This window comes from Halichoeres trimaculatus, unplaced genomic scaffold (genome assembly GCF_033239565.1).
Source record: "Halichoeres trimaculatus isolate MK-OKI-2021-1 unplaced genomic scaffold, fHalTri1.1 fHalTri1_scaffold_18, whole genome shotgun sequence".
In the NCBI taxonomy this organism is placed as follows: domain Eukaryota; kingdom Metazoa; phylum Chordata; class Actinopteri; order Labriformes; family Labridae; genus Halichoeres; species Halichoeres trimaculatus.
In genome coordinates, this window is record NW_027437196.1 from 14248902 (window position 1) to 14261732 (window position 12831).

The 12831-nt window shown below is 39.8% G+C and overlaps 2 protein-coding genes across 3 annotated transcripts in view; both read left to right on the forward strand.

Moving 5' to 3' along the window:
• The window catches only part of prex2 (phosphatidylinositol-3,4,5-trisphosphate-dependent Rac exchange factor 2), a 110885-nt gene extending 108753 nt beyond the window's left edge, over positions 1–2132 (forward strand). The window contains exon 41 of the mRNA XM_074693234.1: positions 1084–2132. Coding sequence (XP_074549335.1) covers positions 1084–1129 — 46 coding nt within the window. The 3' untranslated portion in view covers positions 1130–2132. The remainder of the gene's footprint in view (positions 1–1083) is intronic.
• Positions 2133–2482: 350 nt separating this feature from the next.
• cunh8orf34 (chromosome unknown C8orf34 homolog) overlaps positions 2483–12831 on the forward strand; it is an 81965-nt gene continuing 71616 nt past the window's right edge. Inside the window, exon 1 of one of the 2 annotated variants that reach the window (XM_074694091.1) lies at positions 2483–2996. In XM_074694091.1, the coding sequence (XP_074550192.1) occupies positions 2928–2996 (69 nt within the window). In that variant the 5' untranslated portion in view covers positions 2483–2927. The remainder of the gene's footprint in view (positions 2997–12831) is intronic. The other variant, XM_074694089.1, reaches the window with a different exon arrangement.

The window sequence follows — 12831 nt, forward strand, 5'->3', positions numbered from 1 at the left end:
TTGCATTTTTTCACCATTTTTCCCCTCCAGGCATGCTGTTTGTTTTGATCAACCTCACATAGTCATTAAAATCACTCCTCCAGGTAGAATGAAGTTGTCTTCCGTTTGTAAATTGTCCACAATTTGCAATGCAGATGCGAGAAAAAAGAGGCTTTCATTTTTGTTTTAATCAGGAAAATGAATGGATGCTTCTCGAATGTCAATCTTGTCATAGTTACTACGACTCAGCTTTTCCAGCATGCATGTACTTCTATATTTCAGTATTGTGCGCCTATATGTGCTTTTTCTGTAGGACTGCAGCCAAATGGTTCTAATAGAAGGGAGCTCCCTGCACTCAGTGGCCCAGAGCTGAGGACAAGGACTGCCTCAGCCATTTGGCTCTGACATATAGGCTTCTGTGTGACAGGCAGCCCTCTTGAACCTTTTAGTGAAATTGACAAATACAATTAAGGAGCGGGATGATTAGTGTTGAGACATTGTGGTTGGAGAGCAAAATCACTACACTCCCAGTTGGTTTATGCCATAATTGTTGCAGTGTGAGTGACTGCTGCAGAATATGAGAGCGTGCTTTGGGGATCATGCTGGTATTTGTGATCTTTAGATGAAAGGGACAGTCAGATTTTAGTGCGAATTTACCCTGCAGCCATGTGATGTTAAGGCAGTCTCATCAGAACCCAAAAATGTGAGTGGTGTAATTGATTATTTAAACCGCAGAGGATATTGTGTTGCGAGAACCAGAGCTGATGTAAGAAGAAACAGAGTAATTAAAAAAACATGGGTCAGTTATAACTAACAGAAATATATTTGTTGTAAATGAAGCTTTGCTGAGAAATTTGTTGGACTTGATAATAGTTATAGTAGAAATATATTCAGCAAAACTTTACTTTTTCATGCAAAACTGTGTGTAGTTATCTCTCAGTGAAAGTGCATTTACATTTCTGGTTTAACTATCTATACACCACATAGAGTCTTGAAGCCAAAGAGAATAAATTTACCAGACAACCATCTGCAAATCATTGCTGTACATCTCACATCTTGAGGCTGTAATTTCATCGATGCTGTTTTGTACGTTTTTCTCATTAGGTTGTACAAGCTCTGCCAGCCTCCACCCCCAGATGGTGACCCATAGTGGATCATATCTGGGGGTATGATGATGAATTTGAGCTTTGAGCTACCGTCACTTATGAAACCCTCCGTCCAGCCCTGAAGGATCAACTGAATAAAAGAAAATTACTGGGTCCAGTTTTGTACGCCAAGAGTAGCAGCCTTAAGTGTAAATAAAATTTTCAAACCATAAATAGTATTTTTAATACTTTGTATTTTCCACTGTTGTACTTTATGTCTGTTTTAATTTGTTTTTCATACAATGAATCTGACAAGACAATGCTTTATGGGTAAAAATAAATGCCAGAAGATTGCAATGAAATCAGTCCATGAAAGTTAATGAATCCCATTGCTTCGATGTCTGCATATAATGGACTGAAATTGATATTTGTTTTCATGGGGGATATTTGCATTTCATGGTATTTGTTTCAAATGGTGTCAGATAAAAATCAGCCTCTGTATTGCAATAACATTAACCATTTTTCCTGCTTTACGTCAGCTGTAACTTTGATGCTTTTATCTGTACTGTTTGTTTCAGATAAAATTAGCAACTGTTTTTTAAAATGTCCCTCTTATGTCTATTTTTTTTCTGTAAATATACATATTTAGTGTGTGAATGTGCTAAAAACAAATCATGTCACTCATGAAATTCTCATTGCCTCTGGATTTCTTGATTTGTTACATGCATGCATATGAAGAATTTTAATCAATATTAACATATGGTAGATTTATGGAAGTAGAACTATGAGATTTGTTGTTATTTTATGACAGTACTCAGGATCTAAGCATTAAGTGTTACTTATTAATGGCTGTATCATTGTAGATGGATGTGTAGCTCACCACTATGCAAGCAAACAGTTAAAAAGAGAGTAACAAACTGCAACAATAAGCTCCAGTGATGTATCATCCATACTGTATGTCTGTTTCATATATTTGACAATGGTTTTCCCCAAACACATAAATGTTCTCAATGTATGTGTGTACATTAAAGTACATTAAATTGGATAACAAGATGCCTGGTTTACCTTCCAAACAATTATGGTTTTGTTGTTAAAGTTTATTAAAAATTTAAAGAACAATCAATTGCAGACGGGTTATTTATGAAAAACAATGTTTTTTTTTTATGTCAGGACCATTTTTTGACACCCTTATTGTTGATAGTTGATTTAACTGCTTTTTAACAAAAAGTAAAACGGTATTAGTTTTATTTATACATTTACCGTAAATTTTATGTGGTTTCACGGGTTAACATATGGCTGTAGATTTATAAGTCAAGATAATATCGCTTTACAGTTTGACTTTTGAACTTTGCTAGCGTTAATTAGCAAGACGCTCCGCTCGCGCACCTTCGCCTCTAGTGCACGTGCGCAGATAATGAGCTTTGATATTTTCCTCCGCGTGCACAGAGCTGCATTCTCAGTCTAAGGGCAAAATAGAGGGCTAGTCTGAGTGGGAGTGGGAGTGGCGGTGGTGGCTCCGTTAACACTGCTGGCAGCCAGTGAGCGGAAGATTTGTACTCTCTGTCACAGAGCAGCCGTGCCATTGGTTTCTACCGGGTAGCCGCCGCCAGAGAGCCGGAGAGTCAGTGAGGCGACAAACTGGGGATGGTCCCGGGCTGAGTCTCCACAATGAGCTAGGCTCAAAGACGCCTGCTCCGCACTGCTTAAGCCCAAAAGCCGCCTGAACTCACCCTGGCTCTACTTGGTGACATTATTCTTTTTGCACATTTTGGTCGCCGAGGCGAATCGTGAAGGACGAATGACACCGGCTCACCTCATGGTTTCTTCCTGCTGAAAGCTCCTGCGAGGCACAACAGTTTCTTCATGGCGTCTCCACAACAGTCAAGAATTCAGTCGTATCTGGAAAAGAATAAAATTGGACCCTTGTTTGAGGTGAGTAAGGAAAATAAACTCTGAAGTTCTTTGCTTGTTAATTAAAATAACCATTTCTTTGCACTTGGCCGCATTAATCCGCTTTAATTCATAGTTATGCGAAAATGTGAGCGCACATCTGCACTGAAAGGTGTCACTCTGGAGAGGAGTAAGTGACCAATTTCTCATCTGTAGAGGTTACAAAAGCCGGCTGGTGGGATAAAAAGACATTTATGTTATAAGAACTCAGATGTCTGACTACCTCTGAACGTCCCACTGCTCTGTGCAAATGAGATACCATACAGAAACACATAAAGGGAAATTGCCTATTTAGTTTGCTCAGTTATTAGGTTTTTCCTGCATTTTAAAGCTAATCTGCCCCTTCACTGCCTGACTCAACACTGTTTCAGTTTGTTGAAGTTATGGCCGCTCAGGGAAGCAGGTTGTAATTCATATTGCTCAGCAGGGCTGGCTTTACTGCTCGTTCTGCTTCAGAGGACACAGCATAACTAACTACCTACCTCTGTCTGTCTGTCTGCCACTATAGGGATCTATCTGTGTGTAAATGTGTGTGTGTGTGCAGATCCAGGGGTGTTCTCAGTGTGGCACCTAAGCAACCCAAGGGAGAGCATGACTTCATCCTTTGTTGGCTATTGGATTTCTCGCTGAAAGCTGGTGTGTGAGGCACAAATCAGATGATGAAAAAAACAACACACACACACACACACACACACACACACACACACACACACACACACACACACACACAACTGAGCCGGCTTTTGCTGTAGATTCTGCAGGTTTGTGTGATGGTTCAAAAAGGTGACTGCGTTTGTGTCAAAGCAGTATTCACATGCGCACGATGTGTTTCACAAAGTGCTGATGTTTTACTTCTGTCTGTAGTAGCAGAGGCACACAACACAGGCTGCATGTTAAACAGATGTAAGAGCAGAAGTGAGGCTTGTTTCAGCACCGTGGACAGAGACCCGTGCCCAGCGTTCATTTAGCAGCAGGAAATCTTACGGCAAGGCCACGCCGCGCACTGTGTGTGCTCTCTCTGTTTGTTTTTCCTCCCACCACCTCTCTATCACACCTGTCTTACCACTCCTTCTTTCTGTTTTCTGCTGTGTCCACAGTTAAAATGGGTCATTATGGGACCTACAGAGACAATTAGAGGAAAGTGCTTTATGTGGTTTCAAGATCAAGCTAGTGCAGTTGATCAAAACACCTTTATCCCAAAGATCAATTAGTTTATAGACTGAAGCTTAACTCCTCCTGAAGTGTGTCCTCAAGATACCACTCTGAGCTTGTAGTCTGTTGAACACAGACATGGATCGTTGCTGAGCTGAACAGCGTTCAGTCTATAGGCTGTGGATAGTGTATTGTCTGGTGGAGATTGTAAGGAGCAACTGACCGAAGCTTTTTAAAGAGGAGAGGAGGGAGTTGTGTAAAAGGTGAATATGTGAGAACTCTCTCGGGTCTGCCTCTCTCCTCATGAGAAAATGATCAAATGCAGTGCTCCCAAAAAAGCTTTGGCCAGTTCTTTGTTGTCCTGAAGAAACCCATCCATTGAGCTGTGAAAGAGAAGTTTTTTATAGTGAGAAGAAGCCAGGAAAGAAGGCTGGTCTTCTGCTTTTTTATTCACATGTAGAGAATGAGTGCAGGAGAAGACATGCCATAGACAGGATACTGAAACCTAATCACTCAGGATGTAAAGTTGGATTGATGCCCAAACATGATTTACAAGGAAAAAGCTTACAGTGAAAATGAGTTTGTCGTTTCTGTTATTCAAATCTTTTACTTTGTAAACCAGGATGGTTGGAGTCTGGATGACAAGTGGCAATCCACAGTTAAAGAATTGACTGCAGCGTACTCCTGAGGCTCTGAAAGCAAACTCTAATAGATCTAAAGATGAAGGCATAAACATGCATAAAAATGGTTTAAGTCTTATAACTATCTTGCGGAGGAAATCCCAATCCATAGTTTTTCTATAAGATATCTGCCAATAAAGAGCATGATCCTAAATTCCGGTCTGCAGTTGCACAAGAGCACACGTTTATGTTTTAATCAAAAGTAAAAAATAATAACTGTGTCTTAACCTCATTCTGTTTAACTTGGTCCTGCTTGTTATTGTTTTTAACCGTTATTTAACCAGATAAATCGTACTGAAATCAGGATCTCTTTTACAAGGATGGCTTGGCCAAGTGGTCGGCAGCACATGTCATAGAGTTTGCATTTGCAATATGGTAACCATAAGGATGGGTGTTAATAAGACTTTATTGATACCAATGTCATCCAATTCTTCATCAATTCGCTCATCAATTCTGCATGAATTTTCTTTGTACTAAAAGTAAATTTACAGGTTTTCAGTGTCAACATTTTATTGAGTTTAGAAGTTAATAAATATGAATTCTGTGCATTGAAAAATATTTTAATATGTTGGTGGTGTTGCCACCCTTGCATGATGTTACAACGTTGCAGAAATTGCACTTTGCATTGTTGGCATTAGGCCTGCACAATATATCGTTTGAATATTGCCACCGCAATATGCGCATGCGCAATAGTCACATCCCGCATGTGATGTGACTCGCATTTCCCGCATTTATTGGAGAAATGGAAAAAAGCAACTGAAATTGAAACCTATTCTATTTTGTACAGAGACATGGCCTCCTGGATCCCTTTCATATACAGCAATCTTCATCATTCACAGATAAACCCCCTTAGCCTGGATTAAACGGTATTATAGGAATACAATGGTGTCATTGTGAGTCAACCAAATTCTTCCCAAACAGAGCTATTCAAGTCATCTGGTGAATTTTATTTATTTTTTTAATATCGCAATAAATCGCAACCCCCCAAAAAAATCGCAATGTCAGTTTTTTTCCAATATTGTGCAGACCTAGTTAGCATCCTATTTGGTAAAATGAAGCCAGGTTTTTGAGTATTGCTTCTCTCCGCCATTGTCTGGGAAATTCTGCTGACTAATTAGCGTGATTGATTTCTAATACCCATCCCTGGATAACTACACTTTATGGGCTTCTTAAGGTTCTGTCAGGAACCAATGGGAGACATCCCTGAGAGCACATGTATGATTTAAACGGTCTAAACTGGATAAAAAATGCTAGGCTGTATCTAAGCTAGGTCCTGTCTTTCACAGGTACCAATGCACCAAATCATATGTTGAGTTATGTTCACCTGTATCTATAAATGCAACCTTAGTTTACAAAGTGAATAAAGCACTGTATCAAGAAGACCTGCAACTGCCATTGAGACCATATCCAATTGGAAACTACAGACAAAATAAATGGATTTTCCCTTAAAGGTCCCATATCATGCTCCTTTTCTGCAGTTTAATATGGATCATTGATGTCTTCATGAAATGGTAGTAACATGTTTTGGTCCAAAAAGCCAATAAATCAAGCACAGCAGCATTGTTTCCAGGCTCTCATAGCCCCTCTGCTCAGAACAGTCTGATTTAGTGGGCATGACCTTCATATGTAAATGAGCCACCGCTGATACCGCCCCGCTCTTCCACCTCACTGAGAGCGGCGACACGAGCTCCTAGTGCACAATGTTTAGAAAACAGCGAAGCTCGTTTACCGTAACATTACAGGCTAAAACAACAGGATAACCGCAGCTACAGTTAGCATCCTAGACTAACACAGAGACAGGGGGGACACTGAGGAAAAGCTCTTACATCTGCTCCACAGCACACAGCATTTAAAATACTCACATTTTCAGGGTCCGATGGTTTGTGGATTCAGGACCAGTCTATTCGCTAGCCCTCTGTTCTACTGTCCAAAGTTGGAAAAGCAGTCTGCTGTTATCTGCTCCGGTGGACCAATCAGGTCAGACATGCTCCTGATTGGTCAAAAAAGGGAATCGCTGACGTCGGCAAACCCCGGAAATTCCAAACAGCTTGTTTTAGGTCAGGATTTTACATTCACAACCACTACTAAATACAGGTTTTTTCATTAAATATCACATTTTGTGGGCTGGGAGGAAAGCCAAAGACCCACAAATTTCACTAAAAGACTTAATAAAGTGGTTTTTGCATAATATGGGACCTTTATTGGTTGTGTTCATGCTTATATATAAGGGTGGAAGTTGTCATGTGACACCTTTGATGTCTTCAGCCGTCTTGCAGAATACGTAAGGATGCAAGGAAACTTGTAGATTTAAAGTGTTTACCCCGTAGCTATCTCTCATGTGTCATCTTCCCCAAATGAGCACCCTGCACCCTGCATCTGCAAAGCCCCATCACCTCCTCCTCCTCCTCAGCCCCCTCCCCCATTAACACACAGCCAGCTGCAGAGTTAAACAGTCTGTGAAACACTGAGCAGGGGGTTTATTTACTCACTCTGATGAGACGCCGCTTATGATTTGCCATAGAATTGATCCCTTTTCTCCCCCCCCACGCTAATGAAATGGTTGTTCCGCAGAGATGGCAAGCTGAGTCAACATCTACAGAAAACTCCTCCAAAAAGTGAAGCAGCTCATAAGACTAATTGGAGTAATTGTTCTGGAGATTGTTGTCAGCACTTTGTCTATTTTAGAAAATTGTCTGCACACCTCTTCAGTCTGTGGTGTTGAATGAAGATTTACAGTGATTCAAGTGTTCAACAAACTTAGATTTTGAAGGAAAGACTAAGTGCCCCCCCCCCGAACATTGCATGTCTCTTAACAGGTCACCTCAGCTGTAAAGAAAGAAGCTATGACTTGTTCAAAATCCTGGTATTATCAAAGGGGATCTGTGAAATCTATCTGCAGTCTGGAAGTTTAACTCATGTTTCAGAGCTGGTGGGTAAAAGCGCAGTAGTCTGAGTTTCTTTGAGCAACAGACAGAGTAAAACACGCTCTCATCGTCTTCCCTGCTGTGATCAGTCAATCAAATCTCGGGCAGAATAAATTGTTCTGTTGGAACAGTGAGCTGACAGATCATGAAAGTGAAGTGAGGACTATAAAAAATGTCGCAGGATTGAGCTCAAATTAGTATTACCATCAAACGTCCTGCTTGACGGGATAACTGGTGCCTCTATTCATTACTTTTCTCTCAGTGAATTTGATAGCCTGACTATAGGTCTGATGATACCTTTGGTTCGCTGACTGTTGGTCTCTCAGCTCAGGGTTTGCTATTGGATCTGATACATTAACCAGATCAGATGAGGTTTAGTGTATCTATCCTGTCCATCAGTGCAACATTAAATCAGTTCCTGGAGAGAAAAAAAAAGAAGCTTACCATGCATCTGTTTTCTTTGTTTTTTGCCTCATTATGACCTACAAAAGCTAACTAAACCATCAGCAAAAAGAATGACGAATACTATCTTGTAATCTAAAGTGCCCGGAGCCGCTGTGGGAGTAGAAAGACACTTTTTTTCTTTTTTCCGCTTCAGATATTCATGATGAGGGATCCTTTTAATGTTCAAAAGAAATCAGGAAGATGTTTTTTATTTTTGAATCGGAAAAACTACCCTTTAATGTACAGAGCAAGATCAGCAAAGAGAAAAGAAGCACAGATGTTCATTAGACCACGGAAATGATTTCAAGGTGATTATGTTGAACACAGTTTTCATTTTGGGAAACAAAAAGTAAAATAATCAAAAGTAATTTGTTAATTTTAATTAATCAACGATGAAAATGAACAGCCGTTGTGCATTACAGCATCTAAAGACATTGGCACATGATAAGAGTTTTATACTTCAGCTCCATGAATGAACAATGGATCAGTAATCATTAGGGATGGGTACCGAATAAGGTACTTTTATAGGTACCGACCAAATTCTATCAAAAGTACCGAGTACCGCTTCAAATAAAATCAAAAGGTACCATGTTTAGGTACCTAATGCATACTAGTAACTGTGAGGGAGTGAAAGAGTAGGAGATTTCCCATACTGGACATGAACACAACATTTCAAGGTTATATATTGAAGAATAAATGTGTTAAATTTAAAAAAACTACATTTTATTATTGAAGAAATTGACATTTTTTACCACACAGAAAAGTACCAAAAATTGGTACAGTTGAGTACCAAAACTGATTGCTAGGCACCGGGCATCAGTACCGTATCGTTTCAAATGTGAAAGGTATCCATCCCTAGTAATCATTTACTCTTTCATGCTTTATGTACATCAAATATATATGTTTTTTTTTCCTTTTAATAAACAAATGCTGATGTGCAGTGAGAGCCTCACATTACCTTTCATTTAGACCAGGGGTGGGCAAACTTTTTGATTCGTGGGCCACAATGGGTTCTAGCATTTGACAAAAGGGCCGGACCAGGAGCAGATGGATGGAGTGCTTTGGTAACTATCAGGGTATCATTCGTTTATTCCATATCTGTTTCAGAATCCAAAATCAGAAAACGGATAACGACTTGTTATTCAATTTTTCAAATCAAAAATCAGAAATCACGTAATGATCTATTTTTCGCTGTTTTGACTTTGTTTTGAAATTAAAATTAGAATATGAGAGAATGGAATTATAACAGGATTTTTAATCCGTGTATGGTTCGTTATTTTGTTATTTTGTTATTTTGTTTCAAAACAAAATCTAAAACATGAAAAAACAGACTTGTTTTTCTGTTTTAAAACCAAAACGGAAAAACTGAATTACAGAAAAACAGAAAAACTTGTTTTTTCTGTCCTGGTTTTAAAAATGAAAAACGGATTAAAACGTTTAACTGTGGCATGTGGCCCCCGGGCCGTAGTTTGCCCATGCCTGATTTAGACAAATGATCCTTGCACTTTCTACTCACTGAGTTTACACTCTCGTTGATTCTGGTGTTGAATATGACCATGGTTTCAGCTTATACCTTCATTTCTTAGGGTGTATAATTTACAGCCAGTAAATGACTCTGTCCATTTTATTGCTGTTGCTTCTTACAGTGAAGTTTATGACTCTGCTCCTCCCTGTAGATTTCTCTGAGGAAGCGAGTATATCCATCTACACAGAGCAGGGTACACTCCAGTCTGCTCAGCTGTGTAGTTTTTCTAATCTGCGGTGTAGTGAAGCCTTGCAGTACTGTAAAGAGGTCATTCAGGCTGGACACCCACACTCGCACAGGAACTTATATACACGCACAGTTTGACCTATTGATCCACCCTTTAAGAGGCACTTTATTCCACTTTACATTAAAGGCTGTTTTCACCTACTATAGTAGGCAGCCAGTGTAGGCTTTTATCTCTGTGGAGGTGTTTTATTTCTTTGTCCATGTAGCTTTTTTTGCTTTTATCAATCATTTTGCAGATATATGAAGAAATTCTCAGCATCATGAAAAGAGATGTTACACGCAACTAATACCCAAGTAAATGAAAAAGAAGATTCTGACTAACCAACAAGTCTGAAAGCAAGAAAACAGTGAGGAAAAGGTTTAATGGATCAAGTTAATCAAGCTAATGTAATACAATGAAACTCTGACTTACAAGGCAGTTAAGCTGTGTCAATGACTTTGCAGAGTGGGGGCTAACGTCAGCAGATCTAGCACCACCTTCAGTCCTCATTGCAGGTTAACGTCCGGTTAGGGGTGCGTAATGATTTTGTAGCGTTGTTACAAATGTTATTCATTTAAAAAATTACACTCTTTCATTGTCTTTACCAGTTCCTGGTTTTCCTGCATTACATCATAAGAAAATATGATTTTTTAAAGCTTTTTTTGGGGGGGCTTTTTATGTCTTTGTTTAGATAGAGGAGGATGGTGGATAGAGTGGGAAACAGGGCAAGAGTGGGGAGTGACATGAGGGTAAAGAGGCCACTGGCTGGATTCGAACCCAGTCCACCCTCATGAGGGTAAACCTCATAGAGTGTGACCTAGACCACTGGGCCATCCGCGTCCTAAAAAGATGAATGGTGACTGTATCAAATGGCAAAAGAAGAAGAAACATTAACAACAGTTTATGGAGAGGTGTGGTGCTTTGAGATTCAGAAACGAAGAAAATTGCAGACTGAGTGTGCCGGTAACATGTACATACACGGCACACTGCTGCATCACACCTGCACAGAAGTAGAGACAGGCACTGCTGATGCTAGTTAACGCTCCTGCCACACTAAGGGGCCATTAACAGGAAGTGTATCATGTGTGGAGTTTTCAGTTATGTTGCATACCAGTCAGCGAATAGATACGGGTGACTGTTGAATAGTTCTTTTCCTTGAAATGCCATCCCTATTGGTTGTTACACCTGTTATGTGGTTCTTTGCTGATTAAACTGGACATCCTATAAATATAGTTCAATCACCTTTTCTAAGGGCTGAACCACACGTATAAGGATATATTCCTAAATGGACATTTTCTGTCCAATTGGGCCTCTCAACCACACAAACACGGCGATTTCACCCACATAAACAGAGATTTTTAAAAACCGATAAAAAGTGAAGAAATAAAAAAATATCCGGTTGAGTGGATCCATGTAGCGGTGTTAAACGGAGCTGGTAGTGACGCGATGACGTCAAGCGCCTAGCAACAAGTCACTTTAGCAGCGGTTGCCAACGACAAGAACGATGGCCAACATTTACCACGCTATTTCTCTGTCCTTTGCACTGTTTGCCCTCATTACAGCTCTACAAATGAATGTAATGTTGTTGCATCGAAGCCACTCCACAGCTGCGCAACGTCGGCGTCTGCTTCACTCAGTATTATTAGATCGTCCCAAGCGTCCACGGTTTTAACTGGTTCTGCTTCTTTTTCCTGTGTTGGACTGTGCACGCTCATAACGTTCTTCTGCTATGGTTTTTACATTTCACTAACCTGCCACTTATCGGCCAGGCATGGCATTGCAGGCTTCAGAGGCAATCATTTTCAGTTTGGCCTCTTCGAATGGACAGAGATATTTCTGTGGTGTGGACGGAGATTTTTTTTTAAACGAGGACAAAGATATCCAATGAAAAAAATATCCATATACGTGTGGTTCAGGCCTAAATCAAATTATGGCCAAATGCACAAGATGTGCTATAAGATGATATCCATGATCTGTGCTTGTTTGCATCTGGGTAGTAAAGCATTAAAGCACTTTGGCAGTAGCCGTTAACCAGAGTTACATCCCCGGCTAGTAGACGGTTAGCAGTGTTGTAGCATAAATATAGAATTTGACCAAGTCTTTGGACCTGTAGTATTAAACATTTATGATTTATTTAACTGACTGAGAACTCTGCTCACACAAGAGTTCTAACTGACTTTGAACTGTTGTGTAAGTAGAGTTATGCATATAGTTGACTGAGCACAAATTCCTGATAATTTAGCCCAGAAGACAATCAAAAACACACCCAGAAACACACAGCCTATACAAGTCCAGGGGTTTTATCTGATTTAAGAAATTTGTCTTAAATTATTTTGTCTACTTATTTTTCTATTTAAAGTAAATTATCTGCAAAACGAGTGGAATAATATAGTGAGGGTTTGTATTGGAGAGCTCCATCATTTGATTAAATAACACACACGTCACACCACCTGTTACCTTTCATCGCTATGGCTGAGTAAATCACATCCATAAATGTAAAATATGATTTCTACTTTCATGAAGTTTATCACCTGTTTTTTTTGCTGGTGATATATTAAGGTGGAGCTGCTCAATTTGATTTTGATTTTTAAATCCCATTTAGCCAGCGAATGCATGCTAAAAGTTAATACAGGCAGACTCTGGACTTTAGATTTAGAAATCAACACCATCAAAACTCAGATGAAAGATACCGAATCTGATTGGCTAAGCTTCATATGCCTGCCATAACAGCCTCACGCTCCATCAGATCCATTACAGCATGTTTCCCCTCTGTTCTCCTACAAAGTGCTGGCCTTTCAGAGGTTGACGACTTGATATGACAGACGTTCACTTATGCATGTGTTAACACTGCGCTGCTTTAGGCACA